Source organism: Chiloscyllium punctatum, chromosome 20 (genome assembly GCF_047496795.1).
Source record: "Chiloscyllium punctatum isolate Juve2018m chromosome 20, sChiPun1.3, whole genome shotgun sequence".
NCBI classification, from domain to species: Eukaryota; Metazoa; Chordata; class Chondrichthyes; order Orectolobiformes; family Hemiscylliidae; genus Chiloscyllium; species Chiloscyllium punctatum.
Genome location: NC_092758.1, coordinates 18260901 through 18285051, shown reverse-complemented (window position 1 = coordinate 18285051; position 24151 = coordinate 18260901). Strand labels below are relative to the sequence as shown.

At 39.1% G+C, this 24151-nt stretch overlaps 1 protein-coding gene and 1 pseudogene across 3 annotated transcripts in view; one reads left to right on the top strand and one right to left on the bottom strand.

Annotated features, from left to right (window-relative positions):
• rbm27 (RNA binding motif protein 27) overlaps positions 1–24151 on the top strand; it is a 142455-nt gene that overhangs the window by 28312 nt on the left and 89992 nt on the right. For all 3 annotated transcript variants that reach the window (XM_072590434.1, XM_072590435.1, XM_072590433.1), the window contains exons 6-8: positions 9893–10159; positions 11091–11345; positions 16157–16288. In XM_072590434.1, the coding sequence (XP_072446535.1) occupies positions 9893–10159; positions 11091–11345; positions 16157–16288 (654 nt within the window). The remainder of the gene's footprint in view (positions 1–9892; positions 10160–11090; positions 11346–16156; positions 16289–24151) is intronic.
• On the bottom strand, positions 13996–14080 carry LOC140492334 (U6 spliceosomal RNA; annotated as a pseudogene).

Sequence of the window (24151 nt, the reverse complement as noted above, 5' to 3'; positions counted from 1 at the left end):
GGGTAATACAGTGGTGACACGTGCATTTCGTGTTGAATTTCAAAATAGTGGCATTTGGGTATTGTTGACTTTAATGAAGGTTTCTTTTATAGTCAGAGTCTTTCTTGATAAGCGACCCAATGCAATAGGTGTCAGAAAGCCATAAGACCATTGGACATAGGAGGAGAATTAGGCTGTTCAGCCCATCAAATCTGCTCTGTTGTTCAGTGAGATCATGGCTGATCTGATCATCATCTCCAGTTTTCTGCCTTTTATCTATAACTTTTTGAATCACTTACTAATTAAAAACCTATTATATCACCCCTTGAGTATACTTCTCACCCTAATGTCGACAGGCTGTATGGTAACGAATCCCATACGTTCTCTACCCTCTTGAGAGAAGGAGTTCCTTCTAATATTTGTCTTAAATGTGTGTTCCTTTAGTCTGAGATTATGCTCTTTGGTCTTTGATTTCGTCCACAAGAGGAAACACTGCATCTACCCTGTCAAGCACCCTACAAATCTTACGTTCTTCAGTAAGGTTGCCTCTTATTCTTCTAAACTGCAAATAGACACCCTACCTACTCAACTAAAGTCCCTCCATACTAATACCATCCAAGTGAACCTTTCCTATGCTGCCTCCAAAATCAGTATATCTCTCCTTAGATAAGGGGCAGAAAACTGTTCACAGTTTGCCAGCTGTGGTCTGACTAGTGCCACATATAGTTTTAGCAAAACCTTGCTACTTTTCTACACCATTCCTTTTGAAATGAAGGCCAGCATTCCATTTGCCTTCTCTATTATCTGCTGAACCTGGATGCTAGCTTTTTGTGATTAAGAACTCTGAAATCCCTCTATTCTGTTGTCTTTATTAATTTAAATACGATTTGGCTCCCCTTTTTCCTGCCAAAGTGCTTATCCTCATTTTCACGTTACATTCCTCGTCAAGTTTTTGTTTCGTGGCATCCCTGTGGCACTTCCTTAGTTACAGGTTGCCATCCTCTCTCTCTGCCTTAGAGAGATTTATAATATCATGACGGGCATTGATGGGTGAACAACAAAGGTTTTTTATCTGGGCTGGGGGAGTTCTAAAATAGGGTACGTACTTTTAAGATGAGAGGAGAAAGGTCCGTTTTAAACCTGAGGGCAACTTTTTTCCCAACAGAGGGTGATTCATAAATGGAATGAACTGCCTGAGGGAAGTGGTAGATGCAAGTATAGTTAGAACATTTAAAATAGATTTGAACAGGTACAATAATAGGAAAGAATTAGTCGAATATGGACCAAGTGCAGGCAAGTGGGACTAGTATAGTTTGGGAAACCTGATTGGCACAGATGAGTTGGACTAAACGGCCTGTTTCTGTGCTGTATGACTCTCTCTGCCACTCCCTCTCTGAGTCTCTCCCTCTATGAGAAGTCAGTATCTCCCTAAATCTGCAGGTTTTTAGAAGCTGACAAAGATATATGTAAAAGTTCATGTCGACAAATCTGGCAAAGGCATTGTCATATGTCAGTTAAGTAGAATACAAGTTGAGATGCGGGTAATCTCTCTGGATTGCATTTCTGTAATGGATAGTGTTGCGCAACAACTTGAAAGTTTGTTTTTCTGTGTGTTTTAAGGTGTTTACAACTGTATTGTATTCCTAGATAGCTTGGTTTTTATTTCTTCTTTTATGTAATAAATGACCTTTCTTTTCAAGAAAATTTACAGCCTCGTGGAAATATATCGCCATAAGTAACTGAAAAGGCGGCAAGCTCTTTTTTTTTCAGTATTTTTGACTGAGAACTGACGTGAAATGTTAAAATCCTGGTATTGTTGAAGGGATTACTTTTAAAAAGTAAGTTACTGGCACACGTTATTCATGCTATTTACAAAGATGCTTGTTGAAGCAGTGAGAGAAGCACTACAGATGGGCTGGATCCAGAGGGTGTGTGCAAAGGATGATTCGGCTGGCCACAAGTACTCGATTGGTATGTAGAATAGTTGACTGGTTGTCGATGACAAGAACCTTCTGCCTGCCAACAACTGAGAGATTCATACCTAGTTAGCTGAAAAGCTTGTGGGTCAATTGCTTGGTCAGAAGCTGCTGGTCCGTTGAAAAGTAAAGTTATCTTTTTTTTTCCTTTCATCTCATCTGAAGAAAGCTGGTGTATTCTCCAGATCATTTGCTGTTGTTCAAATACACAGATAGCAAGCCAAATGAAATCAGCCCCGCTATCGCACACAGTAAAAGTAAAGCTTTCAGCAACCTTCAAAATTGCTCAGTTGCTCCTCCATCAGATTTTAAGAATAACAGGCATCAAGTTTAAACCGTACACAAAAATGAACACTTTATCATGAATAATGTACTTCAGAAGAACACAGATAAACAGCAATTACTACCTAACGTCTAAGCCCAATCTTCTTTGATCTTGGTTCATAGTTACTTGAAAGTTGAGTCAGAGGTAGTCAGGGTAGTGAAGAAGGCATTTGTTATGCTTGCCTTTATTGGTCAGTGCATTGAGTATAGCAGTTGGGAAGTCATGTGGCTGTGCAGGACATCGATTAGATCACTTTTGGAATACTGCATTTAATTCTGATCTGCTGCAATAGGAAAGATGTTGTGACCTTTAAAAATGGTTCAGAAAATATTTACAAGCATGTTACCAGGGTTGGAGGTTTTGAGCTACAGGGAAAGGCTGAACAGTCTGGAGCTATTATCTTTGGAGTGGAAGGATGATCTTACAGAGGTTTTTAAAATCATGAGGGGTATGGATAGAGTGAATAGTCAAGGTCTTTTTCCTAAGGTAGGAGAGTCCAAAATGAAAGGGCATAGGTTTAAGGTGAGAGGGGAAAGATTTAAAAGGGACCTCGGGCAACATTTTCATGCAGAGGGTGGTGCATGTATGGAATGAACTGCCAGAGGAAGTGGTGGAGGCTGGTACAATTACAGTAGTTAAAAGGCATCTGGATGGGTATATGAATAGGAAGGGTTTTAAGGGATATGGGCCAAATGCTGGTAAATGGGGCATGATTAATTTAGGCTTTCTGGTTGGCATGGATGAATTGGATCAAAGGGTCTGTTTCCATACTGTACTTCTCTATTGTTGTATAACCCCACTCACTCTCAAACAGACAGGTTAAGAATAAATTGAAAAGAAAATAAGAGTTATAACTTGCTAGCTCAATAAATCGTTTCAAACAATGAATATGAGACATTCAGAAATCTTTGGACGTCGGTTGTTTACTGTCAAGTAGAACTTTATACCCTCCTCGAAATCTGAAGTCACCAGTTAATGCAGAAGGTTTTAGCTGAATTTTAGGAACTTTTTTTAAGAAGGAAGGCTTGCTGGAGTAAATGATAGGTGGTTATGAAGCCCAGAGAGCCAAAACAACTGTTGGGCAGGCAAATGAATGGGTAATGTCAGTCTGGAGGAATGAATAGCTGCTGATTGAGACTGGTACTAGCTGACAATGGGATAGTTGTTGTACCCGCCCATGTAACAACAAGACATAGAGTTTGGGAATTGGGGTAAGGACATGGAAGACGGTGCTCAGGCCCTAAAAATTATTGGCCCAACATTTCAACTCCCCCTCCCACTCTGCCAAGGACATGCAGGTCCTGGGCCCCCTCCACCACCGCTCCCTCACCACCCGACGCCTGGAGGAAGAATGCCTCATCTTCCGCCTCGGAACACTTCAACCCCAGGGCATCAATGTGGACTTCACCAGTTTCCTCATTTCCCCTCCCCCCACCTTACCCCAGTTCCAACCTTCCAGCTCAGCATCATCCTCGTGAGCTGTCCTATCTGCCAATCTCCCTTCCCAACCTCCGCTCCACCCTCCCCTCTGACCTATCACCTCCATCCCCACCCCCATTCACCTATTGTACTTTTTGCTACCTTCTCCCCAGCAGCCCCCCCCCCCCCCCCCCCCCCCCCCCCCGTTTATCCTTCCACCCTGGAGGCTTCCTGCCTCTATTGCTGATGAAGGGCTTTTGCCCGAAACGTCGATTTTCCTGTTCCTCAGATGCTGCTTGACCTGCTGTGCTTTTCCAGCACCACTCTGATCTAAAAACTAGTGTTTAAATCAGTCTGGAACACCACAACATGATGATGCAATGATCAAAGCAAAGATGGAATTACAATACAAAAGTCATTCCAGAACAATTTAATAGAATTTTGTGTCTTGATAATATAACATAGGTGGCATTTTAGATATAATTTGCTTTAATTTTTTTTGTAGTTTTATGAGCTTTGACATGGAACTTTAGTTGTAATATGTAAATGTTCCTACTAGAGAAGGAGCAAGCTTGACCTTGTCTTGGGTAATGAGACAGGGCAAGTGACTGAAGGGGAATGCTTTGGGTCAAGTGATCACAGTTTGATTTATTTTAAAATAGTTATAAAAATGATAAAACTTGCATAAAAACTAAAAGTTTTTAATTAGAGTAAGGCAAATTTGAATGGTATGAGGCAAGAACTTTCAAAAGTTGATTGAAGGAGACTGTTTGCAGGTAAAGGAGTGTGTCATAAGTAAGGGGCTTTCAAAACTGCGTGAACAAGAGTTCAGATTCATTATGTTTCTGTTAGAGTGAAAGATAAAGGCTGGTAGGATCATAGAACAATGGATGAAAAAAGATATTGAAGTTCTGGTCAAGAATGAAAACTAATTGTATTTTAGAAATAAACAGTGAGGTTCAGATGAATCACTTGAACAATATAAAGAGTGTAGGGGCATTCTTAAGAGGGAGGTCAGGAAGGCAAAGAAAGGATGTGAGATAACCTTGGCAAATAAGGTTAAAGATAACCCAAATGGATTTTACAGGTACTGTATATTAAGAGCAACTTGAGAGAGAACAGAGCCCCTTAAAGATCAGCAAGGTCATCTTTGTGTTGAACCTGAGGAGATGGGAGAGGTATTAAATGAATATTTCTTGTCAGTTTTTACTGTGAAGAAAGAAATGGTGCCCAGAGAACTCGAAGAAACAAATATTGTTTTGAAAATAATTGACATTGCAGAAGAGAAAGTACTGGAAGTCTTGGAAAATATAAAGGTGAATACAAAGGAACCTCAATTATGTGTCATTCAATTATCCGGACAAGATTGCAAGATCCCAATGTTTGGCTAAACTGTGCTGTCCAGCATTCGATTATCTGAACATTCGATTATCCAAACAAAATTCTTTACGCCTATGTCATTTGGATAATTGAGGTTCCTCTGTAAATTTCCAGGACCTGATCTAGTGTATCCCAGGATGTTGAGGGAAGTTGGGAAGGAAATTGCAGGGCCTCTCTCTCAAATATTTGTATCACCTATAACTATGGGTGAAGTGTTGAATGACTGGAGAATGGCTAATGTTGTACCTTTGTTTATGAAGGGAAGGAAGGAGAAGCCTGGGAACTATAGACCTCTGAGTCTGAGTCTAACTTCAATGGTGGGTAAGTTGATGGAAGTGATTCTGAAAGCTAGGATTTATATGCATTTGGAGAGGTAAGGACTGATTCAGGATAGTCAGCATGGTTTTGTGTGAGAGAAATCAAGTCTCACAAACCTGTTTGAGGAAGTAACCAAGAACATTAATGTAAGCAGAGTGGTAGACATTGTTTACTTGGACTTTAGTCAAACCTTTGATAAGGTTCTGCATAGTATACTAATGAGAAAAACGAGGTTAAATGGGATTCAGCATGAGCTTGCCAATTGGTTACAAAATTGGCTTAACGGCAGGAGGCAGAGTGATGGTGCAGGTTTGTTTTTCAGACTGCAGGCCTGCAACCAGTGGTGTTCCTTTTGGTTGTCATTTATATAAATAATTTAGATGAGAATATAGAAGGCACAGTTAGTAAGTTTCTGGATGACACCAAAACCAGTGATATAGTGGACAGTGAAGAAGGTTATCTGTGATTACAAGGAGATCTTGATCAGTTGGATCAATTGGCTGAAGTCTGGCAGATGGAGTTTAATTTAGATGAATGCAACATATTGCATTTTGGTAAAACAAGCAAAGGCGGAACTTATACAATTTAAAGTAGGGCCTTAGGGTTCAGGTACATAATTCTTTGAAGTTTGTGTCACTTATCAAGTGGTTAAAAAGGCATTTAACATGCCTGCCTTCATTGCTCAGACATTGGAGTAAAGTGGTTGAGATGGTAGATTGAGATTGTGCAAGATGTTGGTGAGGCCTCTCCTGTAGTACTATTGTTGAATGGAGGCCTCTCCATTGTTGAATGGAGTTGTGGGATTCTGTTTGATTGTTCAGTATTCTTCAATTTTACATAGCCAGTCTGAAAAAGTGTGCAGTTGCCAGAGACCCATGCTTTGACAGTGAAGACGTGCAATCAAAGATGGAGTGACTAAATCAGGCAAGTGCAAGACAGTGTGCAGAATTGGAGGATAGCAGAAATTTTGAAGGATTGTGGGCTTGAAGAGCCAACAAGGGTGTCAAATGATGGAGGGATTTGGAAACACGAATGTGAACACAAAACTAGTTTGGCTCATATGATAGAAGGTGGGAACAAGTTTTAGAACTATGTAACCAGGCGGTTTGTAGATGCACTTTAATACAGTTGGTTATGAAGTTGTAATCAAAGATACATAATAAGAATGAAATTATATAATTGATCAGGAAAATATTGACTGAGGTGTATCAAGAAAGGAATTGAACATGAAATGAAACTTCTGTAGTTCCTGTTGAAAGTGCCTAGCATATTTGGGTGCAAATTAAGGAATAGTACAAATTAAAGGATATCTTACCATTGATCAGTCTGCACCTACAAATGATGTAAAGAAGAGCCCTCACAGCAGATAGTGATCTAAAGAGTAAAACTTTTTTCTGGGAATTGATTCAGCTGGAACTGTTGTTACAAGAGAAAATTAACGGACAAGGTGTTGGAGTCATCCAAATTATAAGGCTGAAGAATATTGAGCAATATTTAGGAGTACTGCATATTGATTTGGGAAGTTGGAGAGGCAAAACTTTGGGCAGATCATTCAATTATTTTGTTAAATGAATGGTTGGTTTTAGTATTATTGTTGAAAATAACATGGCTGAAAAGTAGTTGGATATCTTCTGGACAGAGTAGAGCAAGTATCTTGGGTATAAACATACCACTTGTCACTGCTTAGATAGCACGTAGAAAGATTCAGTGGATCATGCGTCTTTACTGGTTGTAAGATTTTATCAGTTTCTGTACTTTCACCTAATTCACCTGTGCTGACTTTACTTGTCACCTCTTAAATTCTTTATACCAAAGTACCATTTGGATCAAGTTCATGAATTTTTCTACCATTTTTGTTAATGGTTGTATGTGCTTCACCCTGGATGAATCATTGCATGTCTATGATCTGTACTATATATCATAACGCATGATAGTGACAGTAAGATTTGATTTTTTTTTAAGAGGCTGGAAATCAGATTCATAGTACCTACTATAATATCAATTTTAGCTCAGCTCAGGTAATAGGATCATCTAGCCTCTTGAGTTAGAAGACTCTGTACCTTTTAACATATTTTGAATGAAATATTAAACTGAAACCATACCTGCTCTCTTGATACAAAAACTCTCAAGCCAATATTTAAAGAATAAGAGAGTTTCCTTAATGTCCTGACTGATATTGATCCCTCAAACATTATCACCAAAACAGTGTCATCTGATCATTATTACATAAGTGGTTTGTAGAATTTTGTGTGTTTATAAATTGGCTGCTTTGTTCCCTAAATTACAACAGGAGCTCCATTCAAAATTACTTCATTGGCTGCAAAACATTTCTCGGAGGTCATGTCATGCACCATCTAATTATTTATTTATTTTGCAGCTCGTGACTTTGAATTTTCTTAGAATTGTAAATTTTACATCAAGACTGGATCATAGCACTTTTGTTGGTATATGTTTCTTCAGTTTAATCTCAGTAATTTATATAATGCAATTGTAAGTCATAATTTCAGAGTTGCAATATTAGTACCCCTCCTCCTGCTCTGTTTTCCACCTCGCTCTGTCTTCCCCCTCCTCTCTCTCATGCCCCGCCCATCTTCCCTCTCACACTCACTGTCTCACTTGTACGTGCTCGCTCTCTCTCTCTCTCATTCCCCCTCCATTTGTCTATATGCCTCTCTTATGCTGTCTAACTCCAGCCTCCACCCAGGTGTGCTCTGTCTCATACAGACGCACGCACGCCCACACACACTTGCACATGCACGGTCTCATGTTTGTGTGGTTTTCATCACAACAGAGCTGATGTTTCCTACATTTGAGACCATCTCCTATTATCCAATGCACAAAGAACAGTTAAGTAAGATACCATTTAATGACTAAATATTGCTTTTAAAGAAACAGTTCCTTCAAAATAATTTTTTTACAGTGGACAGCTGTTTATGCTAAACACAATCAGAGATGAAGGATTTGAGTGTTTATCCTATCTCACACCTGTCGCTGTTTTCTGCATCAGAATTCATGCTGATGATTGAATCCATCAGGTATTGAAGGTTGGAAATAGTTCAGACTGTTCTATTTATAGGCACTTAATTTGATACCTCGGGATGAAGCACCAGCAGAAAATGAACCAAGAACCTGCCTTTGAACAGTCATGGAATGGAAATAGAATAGCTGCTACTGTATAATTCTTACAAAGTGGTTAAGTATTGAAAAGGATCAGTCATGCCTAATCTTCTCAGATGCATTTGTAAAGTTTTTGTTGTTAAATATGTAAGTTGATAACATTACAAGTCAAAGCACATCATGCTATCAAGAAAGTTACGTCAGTGTTTGAGGGGATTCTTCTGTTAATGTTGAGACTTTAAGCACTGTATTGCAAGGGAACAGCATGGTCCCTCTGGATTTTGGATCATGTCCCTAGCCATCAGAATTAAAATATCTCAGCTGTATTTACTATGGCTTCATAATTTCTCAACCAGAATATTAGGTGGTATGCCCCGCTTAGAAAGTGACTGTGTTTTGAAGGGATAGACGATACCAGAACTGACAAAACTTTGCAAATAAAGCTCGTCTTTCATGAAGAAAGTCTAATTTTCTGTATTTGTGAATGTTGGCAGGAATTCCTAGTTTGAAGCTCAGATTTGGAGGAATGTGATGAAAGAATTTAAGCAAAAAGTTTAAATTGTAATTGTCAATGGAATATTTATAGTTATGAATGGTTACTATGAGCCTTTCTTATGAGACTGACTGTGCAAAAAATTTTGTTTCCGTTTACCAAATACTGAATCAGAATCAGTTTCATTTTGATGTTTGGTGGATGTTTTGACACCAAAACTTAGCATTAAAGCAAATCATAACATGGATTCTAGATGCTTAGCTTAAGTGTTGAACAAAGAATAATCATTGAAAAATGACTTTAAGGTAATTGCTAACTTCTTGTTTTGCCAAGAGTTAAAAGCTAAATCCCATTTCTTAATTTAGTAGTGCACCAGAAGCAATTTAATGACCTGCAAATTTTAATGAAGGTGGCATCCTTGCTATTGCAAAACCCAGTGTGCTGTTTTCTGTTGAAGACAGTTGGATATGCCTGTTGGTAGTATATTCCAAGCTTTTTTTTAAAAATGCTACATTCCATATAGTTGTTGGATTTTAAAACCAATACAAATGGCAGTCAGCCTTTCATAGGACTGCATACATAATTTTGAAGGAGAAGTTTGATTCTTGAGTGTTGATTTTATAAGTAATTTTAAGTATTGCTGAAAAAACGTTTTTCATCTTGCACTTATCAGGACAATTCACAAGAAATATCAAAGTAAAGGGAAACCTAGTGAACTGTATGAGGAATTTGCTTGTTGGTTGGCAATTGGACTCTGATTGGTAAAGGCTTTGTCACATATTGATTTGTACATACTGGTATTGAATCTTATTTTGAAAATTACACGAAGCTTGCAAACAATATTTGCTTAGATTATTTTCTTCTCTCTCTCTCTCAAATGAACAGAGCAACATAAAGACAGATCCAAGTTTGAGTTGGAAAGAAATGAGGGCTCGGAGAACATATATGTTCCAAGTTGCACATCATCAAACAGTTCAACTGAACAATATTTTTCTGGAGCACACGCTGCTCCTAGTGCAGTAACTGTGGTAGCTCCTGCCCACCATCCTGACAACACTACAGAGAGCTGGTCTAATTTCTATAACAATCACACGGGCACAAATTCATTTGGTAGAAATGCAGCCCCAAAGCGACGATGCAGAGACTATGATGGTAAGAAGCATGCACAGCTTTCTTTAGCAAAAAGGTTTTGGGTGAACTCATTTCCAACTGTTGCATTTTGAAGTGTGTGAATATTGTCAAGATAACCTGCATTGAAATGGCTGCATAGAAAACTTAGGTTTAATATAAGAATGCTCAAGGGTAATATATTTATGAAGATTTTGATGGTGTCGGTGCAGTGAGAATATTTCCAGTTGGGACAAAGAACACACAGAGGATATCAATGTAAGAGAGACATCAGGAATTTCAGAAGAAACTTCTTTACCCCAAGAGTGACTAGAATGGAAGTGACAACTGGGCAACGTGTTTAAGTGAACAAATGAATACAAGGAGACGATTAGCCATTTATATGAGGGATCAGGGATTAGAAGGGTAAAATAGGTTTGTATGAGGATAGTTGGGACGAGTCTGACATGGAGGGTAAACACTGGCTTAGACTGGTAGGGCTTAAGGTGCAGGATATCTGTATAATTCTATGTAATAAAAATGGATCAAAATCTGTGCTTTTCAGGTAGAATTTAATGGGTTTTCCCTGGTGTATGATTTGTTTATTAGGCTTGCTTTGAGGACTGCAACACATTGTTATGCCATGTCCAGCATCATGCATGCCCGCTGGGCTGGTTGTCAAAAGTGCAGGACAGGTTTTGGAAATCATCACTAATCTGAAAGTACTATAGATGTCTCAAAATATTTTTAGTGTCTTATTTGTTGAAAGTAAATGTGTCAGCTGTTTGTGGTTATGGACCTATGAGTATGTACTCTGTGCAATGCATGTGTAATACTACAGTAAGGTGATTGCTGAAAAACATTATTTCCTTTTTCTTTATACAACAAGTCGAATCCCTTTTGTGTCCAAGTCCGATTGATATGTTAGAAATAATTTGCAGAAAACATTGCACTGAAGTTCATGTCTTATTTTCAGAGAAAGGTTTCTGCATGCGTGGTGACCTCTGCCTTTTTGACCATGGGAACGATCCACTAATAGTGGAAGATGTGACTCTTCCTGGAATGATTCCTTTTCCGCCGCCACCTCCAGGCTTACCTCCCCCAACTCATCAGTTGCCTCCACCAGGGCATCACTTACCTCCACCCTTACCAGGTCTCCCTCCTAATTTGAGGTTACCCCCATTACCGCCACCTGGACAGCCACCACCTCCTGGCATCCATCCTGTATCTGGCAAGTACAGCATTCTTTTTTGTAAAACACTGAGTTAAACATATTTGTTTGTATTTAGTAAACTTTGATTAATTTAATGTAAGCTTTTGGTTGTTCTTGAATAATAACTAACATTCATTTAATGTAAGTCTTTTGACGTTGTAGCGACTATTTAATTTTACTCTGTGAATTAGCATTATGTTTCAGTTGTGAGAAAATCACTGAACACTGAATGTTAACTAAGAAACATGGACATACATTTAATACTCTTCATAAGTGAGGATAGCACCATGTAATGTTAATGCAATCGTGTTTTAAAAGTTGAAAAAGTGTTCGTGAGTTTTGAGAGGATTTGTGGCTCAGGTTGTGGTTCTGGATGTAGGTTTGCTCACTTACCTGGAAGGTTCATTTTCAGCCGTTTCGTCACCATACTAGGTAGCATCTTCAGTGAGCCTCCGGACAAAGACTGGTGAAAAGGTGTGCAACATGCAGTCATTACAGAGGAAATTATGGGATTAATCGCAAAATTAGTCTGACATTGGGGTGGCACGGTGGGTCAGTAGTTAGCGCTGCTGCCTCAATGCCAGGGACCCAAATTCGATGCCGCCATTGGATGACTGTGCAAACTCCACACAGATAGACATTCTCTCCATACCTGCATGGGCTTCCTCTGGGTGCTTTGGTTTCCTCCCACAATCTAAAGATGTGTAGGTTAGGTGGATTGACAGGGATGTGCAGGCCAGGTGGGTTAGACATGGGGAAATGCAAGGTTACAGGCCCTGGGTAAAGGGATGAGTCTGGGTGGGATGCTGTACAGAGGGTTAGTGCATACTCACTGGGCCAAATGGCCTGTTTCCACACTGTTAGAATGCTGAGATTCAGAGGTCAGTATTATAGTATTCTGAGTCTAGTGCATGCCACATTGTATTTTTTTCAATATTAAAATCTTTCTGAAGAAGCAGGTTTCATTTTAAAAATCTCAGTTTTTTTTTAATGTCTTGGTTGATTTAAACACCCCTGAGTAATCCGACCTTAAATCATTTTTACCACTGAACTGAAATAGACTTAATGATGGGAGAACTGGGATTATTTTTTGGAAAAGTAAGGAAGGTACAATAACTGAGGATGGCTTGTCACGTTAATTTGATGGTTAACTTAGCATTCCGTGATGATTTGCAATGTTGAACAAAAGGTTATAAAAAGTCGGATTAAAAAAGTGATAGCTGAGTGAATAGGTAAAAGCTTCTCAGCCAAAGAAAGAACATCTCCAATGTGCTTAGTGAGTTGTTGTATTAAATGTTGTAGTTCAGGAGTTCCCAGTAGAATCATGAGTACGTTTTAGAATTACTTTTGAAGAAACTGTATATTTTTAATTGCTGTAGTAACTTGGGATTTGCCTCTAATAGTATATTATCACTTAATGTCTATGACATGCTAAGATATGATTTCCCAAGAGAAAAGATTTTGCTTGAAAACCAGCCAGTTCTGTATGTTATAATTGTCACCCCTTGTTTTGTGGAATAGTCATGGAGCAAAGAAGGAGCTCATTGATTCCATTGAGTTTGGAAGAACCAGATGCTCTTTGGAAAAAAAATTCAAATTAGCCTCACTCTGAAGCATTTCCTGCATTTCTTTCCATCTGTTAAGAATCTCTTTTCTTCATGAAAGCTACCATCAGGTCTGTTTCCACCCTCCAGATGGTTAGTAGATTCCACACCTTCACCAAGCATTTCACAAAAAGTATTTTTCTGGTGCCTCTGGTTATTTTGCCAATAATCTATGCCTCCTTGTTATAAACCCTTCAGCCACTGGAAATAGTTTGTTTCTTTGCTGTATTCAAATCCTTTGATGTTACAGATCTTTATCAAATTTCCTGTTAGTCTTTGCTTCAAGAAAATCCCAATTTCTCCATGCTATCCCATGTTAATGCAGTCCTTCATTGCTGGGACCAATCTGGTCATATTTTTAACCTACCACTCAAATCTCGACTTCCTTCCGAAAGTGCAGTTCTGAAGATCAGAAGCAATGTTCTGTCTGAGTTTGAACTTGTGTTTTGTAATTGAACAATCTCCTGGCTACTTTAATAAAGCCCAGGATTCTATAGGCATTATAACTGCTTTGTTAATTTTGTCCTGTGACCTTTTGAGACTCGTGCACAAATTCTCCTAGGTTTCCGTTTTATGCCGCTCCCTTCCCGCCTCATCTCTTACTGCCCGACTTCTAAATTTGTAATTTTATTTCCGGTTCCATGTGGTTTTTCACTTGGTGCTGGTGTACTCAGTCACCATCTTTGTTCCCTCCGACATGGAATGCTTGGCCAGTTCCCAGGGCAGCAACTGGCACATGGCAGTCTGAATTTCAGGAGTTGATGGTGCTACGATGGTTGTAATGGGCTCGGTGGCAAGCCTCGCCCGCTATGGCTGTAAAATATTATTGACAAATGAGTTCATGAATGTTCATTACCTTGGAGGAAATGCCAGTATCGTGATGAACCTGCTTCAACACTTTGTAGATCTACATAGCATAACTTTCTTTCTTGGAGTTCTTCTCTCTTCTGTTTTCCTCTCCTCTCTGAGCTGTTCTTCACTGTTGCCATCTTCACTTCTTTCAGCACCCTTATGGCAACTTATGCAATCTTTTCCTCAACCATAGTTGCAGTCAACTTCAGATACAGAGTATGGTATTCTTCACAAATTTGCATGCCATCCTTGTGAAGGGGCCATGCTAATCTCTGTGTCACTTCAAATTTAGTCTTGTCTCTCCCCGTTTCTTTCTTTCTTTCTTTCTTTCAAATAGCATCAGTTACACAGATATCAGTTTCATAAGTCTGTCCTCTGACAGTATGTTATCTTTCTCACTTCTTTATACTTTTCGAAGTTTTATTGCAACTTGGAAATTTTGAAATTTTGCCCATGACTAACTTGTTAATGTGTATCAAAAACTGGAGTGGCCCTGAAAAATACCAATTTATTGTAACCGTAACCATTTGTATCTCTCTGCCAGTTTTAGAACTACACTATTGCTATTATTCCAGTGGCTTCAATTTTGCAAAATGACAATTATGATGCTTTATCATCCACCTTTGAAACTACATGCACTGCATTGACTGCATTGTTCTCATTCATCGTTTCCATTACCTCAACAAAACCTCAGGTTATTCATGTTTGATTTGTTCCGAACAGATCTGTGCTGACGCTATTATCAGTCAACTTTTGTCGAAATGGTTATCAAGTTTTCTTCAGAATTATTATTATTATTATTATTTAAGTGTCCTTGTCAAATACATTTAAACTGCTTATAATTGTCAGTTTTTCTTTTACCCACATTATTTCTATTTGTGAATGTTTGTTTGATTGCTGAGATAGAAAAGTTCAATTGTCTAGTTAAAAGATGATTCTCAAATAGTCATTATTCCTCTCTCAAAAAATGACAATACCTAAAGTTAAAAATCAGAATTACTTCAATATGTTTCATTTGTCAACATATTTGGGCATTTGAATGGGTGTTCATTTTTGAAATATCATGGTTGTGGGGACACTGCTGGAAGTAACATTTTTAGTTACTAGCAAAAGTAACCACTTTAGCTGATTTGATGTTTTTATTTCTTTTTCATCACATGAAATACCAGTTATTCAGAGCGTGACTTTTGACCAAAACCAAAGCCCTATTGTAAGATACTGCTAACGTTAAGATCTTCAGCATATAGAGTATACTGAATATCGAGTACTGCCACTTTTGGGCCAGGGACTATCTTGAGATTTGGTTTAACATTTTTTGTACTGAGTTACCTTATTGTCACACATGCAGAGCTCTTCATCAATTTGAAAACTATTGAACTGATAATAGATAGTTTTACTGTTTACAGGATGGCCACTGGTAAAACTCCAAAACTATATCCTTTCCCTGTATGGAAAAAGACAGTATGCTCCAGAACCATTCACCTGTGACTTAGCATCTTCAGTCAGTGGCTTACCTTGTTAATTACACTACAGCATCAGTGCATTTCATTACTTTTATTCTTGAAACCCTTGCCTACCTTGTTAAATTTGTAGTGCCCTAATTTATCTTGAAGCCTTTTCAACAAATAGGCAATTTGACAAACATCACTCTGCTGACTTGCACAAATAGCTTGACAATCTTTGGCCTTTTGAGAACAAAAATACATCGCTTCAGTGAAGCAAAATTAAATAATGTTTGGATGTCATGGCGTTGTCAAAAATATTATGCAAAATGTATATCAATCTTTTTGATTTCCACAAAAATGTAAGTGAAGATTGGACATCCTTCACTCCAATTCAACCACAGTACACTTTTCTGACCCCAGGTGTAACAAGGCTCAGAAACATAAAAGTTTACAATTAAGCAAAGTAAAAGCAAAGTAGTACACTGGTGCCAGTGCAGTTATGATGAAATTATGTGGGATAAAATAACAAACATTTCAAGTGAATGTATTCTTACTTAGTATTGTAGTCTATTGTGCTCATTTACAAAACCAACCTATTATAAAAGTATCAGTCACATAGGCTTTGCATATGTAACAGTTGAAACCAGTGGACTTTTATAATATGACTTCCTCAATCCCTGCATAAAATCTGTGATGAATTTATTTTTGTTGCCCAGAAAAGATCGTCTTTCTTAAGTATGTAAAACACTGAAAGCTTTGTTGCTGAATTGCGAGAATAGTTGTGAATAGGGCTAATATGGTCCTTTTGAAATAACGTTGCCAATCAAAAGCAACTTTATGAATGATTTCTAAACAAATGTGTCTACCTTTTTACATAGTGTTATAATTGCTGATACTAATGCTGAATATTTTGTGTTGTCTTTTATAGGACCACATCCAATCCCAAAAAGTGGTGTAGACAGCATTGAAGTTTCTGGGGCCAGTACAGTACCTACCTTGCCACCTCCAGGATTGAGGCCACCCCCTTTACCTCAGTATCCACCATATGTGACTTCGGAATGTAAGGAGTCATCATCTTATTTATAATCTAGAATGAACATCATTTTATGATTGTCTCCAGTACTGAAGCATATTTTTAAATGGTGATACTGCTGTATTAATAGTAATGTTGCCTTTTTAAACCTAAACTTCAGTGTCAGCTGATCAAAAGTATACATTTTAACTTGAATTACAATATTAAGTCATTTTAAGGTTTTATGTTTGGTTCAATATTTCTTATTTGAGGTTGTCCACTGTTGTGTCTGCACATCATATATGCCTTTTGCTGAATTTATAACTGATTAAATTTTCCTCATTAATATATTCAAGAAATTTTAACTGTGCAAGTACTCCTTGAAGACCTAGCCTGAACTGCCTGAATCCAGATATGACTGTTGGGTTGTGGACATGTTGTGAATTTAATTATTTGTGCTTTTTATACCATTCTGTGCATTGTGAAGTGTAATAAAAATGGTTTGAGACTGTTAGATATTAATTATACCTGTGTTTTGGTTAAATCAGTATGATTTTCTTATAAGATCATAATACATAGGAACAAGGCAAAAGTGAGGACTGCCGATGCAAGAGATTAGAGTTGGGAGTGTGATGCTGGAAAAGCAGAGCAGGTCGGCCAGGCATCCGAGGAGCAGGAAAGTCGACGTTTCGGACAAAAGCCTTTCAACATTCCTGATGAAGGGCTTTTGTCCGAAATGTCGACTCTCCTGCTCCTCTGATGCTGTCTGACCTGCTATGCTTTTCCAGCACCACATTCTCTATACGTAGGAGCAACCCAGGTATGCTCCACCATTCAGTGAGATGATGGCTGATCTGACAGTCCTCACCTCCAGTTTCCTGCATTTTCCCCATAATCCTTGATTCCCTTACTGACTACAAATCTGTCTATCCCAGCCTTTCAATATTATTAATTATCCAACCTCAACAACCCTCTGCATTAAATAATTTCACAGATTCACTACCCTTTCAGTCAAGGAATTGCCCCTCAACTCTGCCTTAAATATGTAATTCTTTATTTTGAGTTTGTGCTCTCTGGTCCTTCACTCTACCACAAGGGGAAACACCTTTCTGCATCTGCCCTGTCAAATTCCTAAAGAATCTTGAGTGTTTCAATGAGGTTAGCGCCCCCCCCACCACCTCCATTCCAATGATTACAGGCCCAGTGTATTCTACCCCTCCACATCAGACAATTGTTCCATGCCTACAGTCGACCAACTGAACCTTCTCTGGACTGTTTCCAATGCTGGTATCCCTTTCCTTAGAAAAGGTATCCAAAACTGTTAACAGTGTTCCAGCTGTGGTCTGATTAGTGTCTTGTATAGTTAATTTTATACTCCATTCCCATTAAAATAAAGGCCAATATTCCATTTGCCTTCCCTATTACCTGCTGAAGTTGGATTCTAACTTTTTGTGTTTCATGAACGAGGTATCCTAAATACCTTTGTCTGTAGCTGTCTGCTGTTTTTCATAATTTTAATAATATTCAGCTCCTCTTCTTGCCAAAATGCATAACCTTAGATTTTCTCACTTTATATTCCATTTGCCAAGTTTTTGCCTACTAGCTTAACCTGTCTTATATTCCTGTACAGACTCTCTCATCTTTACTGCTCACCTTTCCATCCATTTTTTGTCATTCGCAAATGTACATATAGTACATTAACTTTCCTCATCCACATCATATATTGTAAATAATTATGGTTCAGCACTAATCCATGTTGCACGAATTACAGGTGACCATCCAAAAGATGTTCCCCTCATCCTAACTAATTGTCTTCTGTTCATTCACCAATCTTCTCCAGATGCTAACATACTATCTCCAACCTCAAGGGCTGTTAAATTATTAATCTAAATTATTAAGCAATCTAATGTCTAAAGCAGTCTTAACAAATTCCTTCTGATAATCCAACTATATTGTATCTCTGCTTCCCCTTTATCCATTTGGATTGTTACCACCTTAAAGAATTCTAGGAAATTTGTCCAGCATGATTTTCCCTTTTTGAAGCCGTGCTGACTTTGTTTAATCTTATTACGTATTTCTAAAAGCTTTGCTATTACATCTTTTGTAAGCAACTCTTAACATTTTCCCAATGCTAGACGTTAAGCTGACTGGTCTATAGTTAACTTTTTTCTTTGTTTCCTTCCCTTTCTTAAATGAACCTGTTACATTGGCAGTTTTCCAAATCTCTGGGACTTTTTGAGAATCTAAAGACTCTTGCACGGTTACTACCAGTGCATCCATTATTTCTTTTAGCTACTCACTTTAATATCCTAGGATGTTTTCCATCAGGGCCAGTGGACCTTTTCAATCTTCAACTCCATAAGTTTCACTCGTGCTTTTTCTGTAGTGATAGTTGTTTTATTTATTTCTTTGGTTTATTTTATCCCCTCACTTTTGCACCATTGTGATTGATATCATAGAAATAGCTAAGTTTTTACTTAAAATATGATAGTACTTAATTTTAAAGCTGTGTATGGTTTGTGTAAATTATGTTAATCAACTCTCTAAAACAGCAAGACAAAAGCTGAAAAAATTATTTATAGCTGGGTCCTCTACTTTTTGTCATTTACATAAATTATTTGGGTGCAAACATAAGACGTACAGTTAGTAAGTTTGCAGATGACACCAAAATTGGAGGTGTAGTGGATAGCGAAGAGGGTTACCTCAGATTACAACAGGATCTTGACCAGGTGGGCCAATGGTGAAAAATGTGTTGCTGGGAAAAACGCAGCAGGTCAGGCAGCATCCAAGGAGCAGGAGAATCTGCAGTCCTCTCTTTCTCCCAGATGGGCCAAAGGGCAGAGAAGTGGGCGATGGAGTTTAATTCAGATTACTGTGAGGTGCTGCATTTTGGGAAAGCAAATCTTAGCAGGATGTATACACTTAATGGCAAGGTCCTAGGGAGTGTTGCTGAACAAAGAGACCTTGGAGTGCAGTTTCATAGCTCCTTGAAAGTGGAGTCGCAGGTAGATAGGATAGTGAAGAAGGCGTTTGGTATGCTTTCGTTTATTGGTCAGCGTATTGAGTACAGGAGTTGGGAGGTCATGTTGCGGCTGTACAGCACAATGGTTAGGCCACTGTTGGAATGTTGCATGCAATTCTGGTCTCCTTCCATTCAGAAAGATGTTGTGAAACTTGAAAGGGTTCAGAAAAGATTTACAAGGATGTTGCCAGGGTTGGAGGATTTGCGATATAGGGAAAGGCTGAACAGGCTAGGGCTGTTTTCCCTGGAGCGTCGGAGGCTGAGGGGTGACCTTATAGAGGTTTACAAAATGATGAGGGGCATGGATAGGGTAAATAGACAAAGTCTTTTCCCTGGGGTTGGGGGGTCCAGAACTAGAGGTCATAGGTTTAGGGTGAGAGGGGAAAGATATAAAAGAGACGGTGGATGCGTGTATGGAATGAGCTGCCAGAGGAAGTGGTGGAGGCAGGTACAATTGCAACATTTAAGAGGCATTTGGATGGGTATATGAATAGGAAGGGTTTGGAGGGATATGGGCCATGTCCTGGCAGGTGGGACTAGATTGGGTTGGGATGTCTGATCGGCATGGACGGGTTGGACCGAAGGGTCTGTTACCGTGCTGTACATGTCTATGACTTTGAGTCATGCTAACATTGACTCTTTAAGGGGCATGCTGCTACACAAAATGTGGGTGCAGATTGATCTTGGCTGCCCTTGAGCTTTGCTGGAGTTGATGTCAGGTTGCATAACCTTGCCATCATCTGCATGGTGACCAGCTCAGGAGCAGGATGAAACAGCAGCTTTTCTCTGACCGGATCTCCATCGTTGTCTGCACTGAGTGTGTCATGTAAACTCCATTTTCAAGTTAACGATCTTATTGCCCTTTGGTTGATGACCATCATAATGTCTGTTTGGTCACCATACTGAAGTAAAACTCGCCACAAAATAAATATTCCATTTGATATGAATCAACTCTTATTAGCAGTGAGTGGTCTGTGTATATAGAGCAAGCTCTTGGAGGAAGTGGTGGAGGCTGGTACAATTACAACATTTAAAAGGCATCTGGATGAGTACATGAATAGGAATGGTTGAAAAGGATATCGGTCAAGTGCTGGCAAATGGGACTAGATTAATTTAGAATATCTGGTCGGTGTGGACAAGTTAGACCGAAGGGTCAGTTTCTATGCTGTATGTCTCTATGACTCAATATAGTATACAAATGCAACTAATTACTTTTCTGTATTATCCTGGTGCCTGTTTCCGTGTCTGTTTGTCTGCAGCATCGAAAGAGACTGTTGTGTCTCTGGGGTCTATTAGATTAGATTAGATTAGATTAAATTCCCTACAATGTGGAAACAGGCCCTTCGGCCCAATAAGTCCACAATGACCCTCCGAAGAGCAACCCACCCAGACCCATTCCCTGCACTTACCCCTGACTAATGCATCTAACACTAGAGTCATAGAGGTGGACAGCACAGAAACAGACACTTCAGTCCAACTCATCCATGCCAACTAGATATCCCAACCTAATTTAGTCCCATTTGCCAGCACTTGGCTCGTATTCTTCTAGGCCTGACTATTCAGATACCCAATCAGATGCCTTTTAAATGTTGCAATTGTACCAGCCTTTTCTAGATGTTTCAGAGAGCAATCTAATTAGACCCAGTCAATTACCTTTACCTCAGAATAATCCAAAAGCACTTTGGATTGGATAAATTAAGACTGGCTGTGTGAACTGCAATAATTGAACAATCTAACCTTTCTTGATTTGGGCACATCTTTTCATATATCAGTCAGGAAATGTCAGGGTATGTGCAGTAAAATGTTCAGCTACTCATTGAGGGACTGTGAATGTTGAAGATAGCTTGCAACTGATTGATCAGTATCATTGATTTTTAAAAATGTTTACAAATTATGTACTAATCTTCAGTAAAGTATTCTTACATCCAAATTGCTAATTCATGGCAGTTGGTCAATAATCAAATTTAAAAACAAAACCATACATTGGGTGGAAAACACACAAAATGTATAAAACCGGTCAGGAATTTGAGAGAAATGTTTTTACCTAGAGTGGTTAGCATTGGGAATTTATATCATAAGGTTGCTAAAAAGGGATATGGTGTGTTGGCGCTTATGGGTAGGCGGATTGAGTTTCTGAGTTGCGAGGTCATGCTTCAGCTGTACAAGACACTGGTAAGGCCGCACCTGGAGTATTGTGTACAGTTCTGGTGACCACAGTGTAGGAATGATGTGGAAGCTTTGGAAAGGGTTCAGAGGAGATTTACTAGGATGTTGCCTGGTATGGAAGTAAGGCCTTCCATACGAGGGTATATGAGGAAAGGCTGAGGGAACTAAGGCTGTTTTCATTGGATAGAAGAAGGTTGAGAGGTGACTTAATCGCGACGTATAAGATAATCAGAGGGTTAGTTAGGGTGAACAATGAGCGTTTTTTTCCTTGGATGGTGAAGGCTAATATGAGGGGACATAGCTTTAAAATTGAGAGCTGATAGATTTAGGACAGATGTCAGAGGTAGTTTCTTTACATAAAGTGTAATCGGGGCGTGGAACAGCCTGCCTGCAACAGTAGGAGACTCGCCGACATTAAAGGCGTTTAATTGGGCATTGGACATTTGGATAATAATGGAACAGTATAGGTTCAATAGGCAACAGATTAATTTCGCAGGTCAGCGCAACGACGAGGGCAGAAGGGCGTGTACTGCGCTGTAACGTTCTATGTTCTGTATGGAGTGTAGAGATAAATAACATTAATACATAAAGAAGGAAAATGAATAATATTGGTGCCTGGGTGGAATTGTCGTGCAGGACAGTCAAATTCTCCTAAGTCAGAGCAGAATCTCTGCTTTAAAGAAATAAAACTGTGTGGTGTGACTGTGGCTATTGAGAGAAGTTAACGATAGGATTTGATTGAAGGATTGTTACCAATAAAAGGGAAGTCAACCTGAGGTTTGAGAGGATTTTAGAATTCAGCAAAGTATGATCAGGTTTGCTGGAAGAAAAAAATAGAGGAAGCAGAAATTAGCATGACATAGAAAAACAAATTGAAAAACTTTGAAATGTAAACATGTTATAGAGATTAGTGAATCTAAACATGGGTCCCCTTAGAGACCAGTGAAATTATAATGGAAATAGAGTTGACAGATAGAAGCCAAAAACTTTATTTACTTTTATCTTCCTGGTAGAAGGACCCAAAAATTCCAGAATTTTTGAGAAACCAAGGTAAATACAGAGTGATAAACCTATGGCTATTAGCATTAATTTAGAAATAGTTACAAAAAATGTTAATTAGGTCCAGAAGCCACAAATCACCTGAGTTTGAATGGCCAAATCTGAGGATTTTAAAAAGAGACGGTGACTGAGATGTTGGTTTAATCTTTCATGTTTTTGCATGGCTACCATATTTGTTTTTCGATAATGAACAAGAAAAGCAGAGAATTTTAGGATAGTGAGTCTGATATTGCTAGCAAGGAAATGACGTTGGAGATGTGGGAACAGAGCACCTAGGAAATCATGATATAATTGGGCAAAAATGTTTATTTATTAAAGGGAAATCATATTCAACAAGTGTAAACATTTAAGAATAGATAAGCTGGATAGATAAGCTGTGGACTAATGGATCTATCCTACTTGATATTTAGAAAGCATTTTCTGTGAGATTCATGAGTCCATTATGTAAAATTAAGACTTGAGATGGAGTTAATGTGGTCTGAAAGTTTATGGTAAAGTAAGTAAATGGTCATTTCTGAGTTGGTAGGCTGTAACCAATAGGGTACTGCAAATATTTGCTCTTCATTTGAGCAACTGCATAGAGTCATAGACATGTACAACATGGAAACGAATCCTTCGGTCCAACCTGTCCATACTGACCACATATCCCAACCCAATCTAGTCCCACCTGCCAGCACCTGGCCCATATCCCTCCAAACCCCTCCTATTCATAGACTCATCCAAATGCCTCTTAAATGTTGCAATTGTATCAGCCTCCACCACTTCTTCTGGCAGCTCATTCCATACACGTACCACCCTCTATGTGAAAAAGGTGCCCCTTAGGTCTCTTTTATATCTTTCCCTTCTCACCCTAAACCTATGCCCTCTAGTTAGAACATAGAACAATACAGCACAGAACAGGCCCTTCGGCCCAGGATGTTGTGCTGAACATTTGTCCTAGCTCAAGCACCTATCCACGTACCTATCCAATTGCCACTTAAAAGGTCACCAATGATTCTGACTCTGCCACTCCCACAGGCAGCGCATTCCATGCCCCCACCACTCTGGGTAAAGAACCTACCCCTGACATCCCCCCCCCCCCCCCCAATCTTCCACCCTTCACCTTAAATTTATGTCCCCTTGTAACACTCTGACTCCCCAACCCCAGGGAAAAGACTTTGTCTATTTACCCTATCCATGCCCCTCATAATTTTGTAAACCTCTATGAGGTCACCCCTCTGCCTCCAACGCTCCAGGGAAAACAGCCTTGCCTGTTCAGCCTCTCCCTATATCTCAAATCCTCCAACCCTGGCAACATCCTTGTAAATCTTTTCTGAACCCTTTCAATTTTCACAACATCTTTCTGAATGGAAGGAGACCAGAATTGCATGCAACATTCCAACAGTGGCCTAACCATTGCTGCAGCATGACCTCCCAACTCCTGTACTCAATACTCTGACCAATAAACGAAAACCTACCGAACGCCTTCTTCACTATCCTATCTACCTGCGACTCCACTTTCAAGGAGCTATGAACCTGCACTCCAAGGTCTCTTTGTTCAGCAACACTCCCTAGGACCTTGCCATTAAGTGTATACATCCTGCTAAGATATGCTTTCCCAAAATGCAGCACCTCGCATTTATCTGAATTAAACTCCATCTGCCAATTCTCAGCCCATTGGCCCA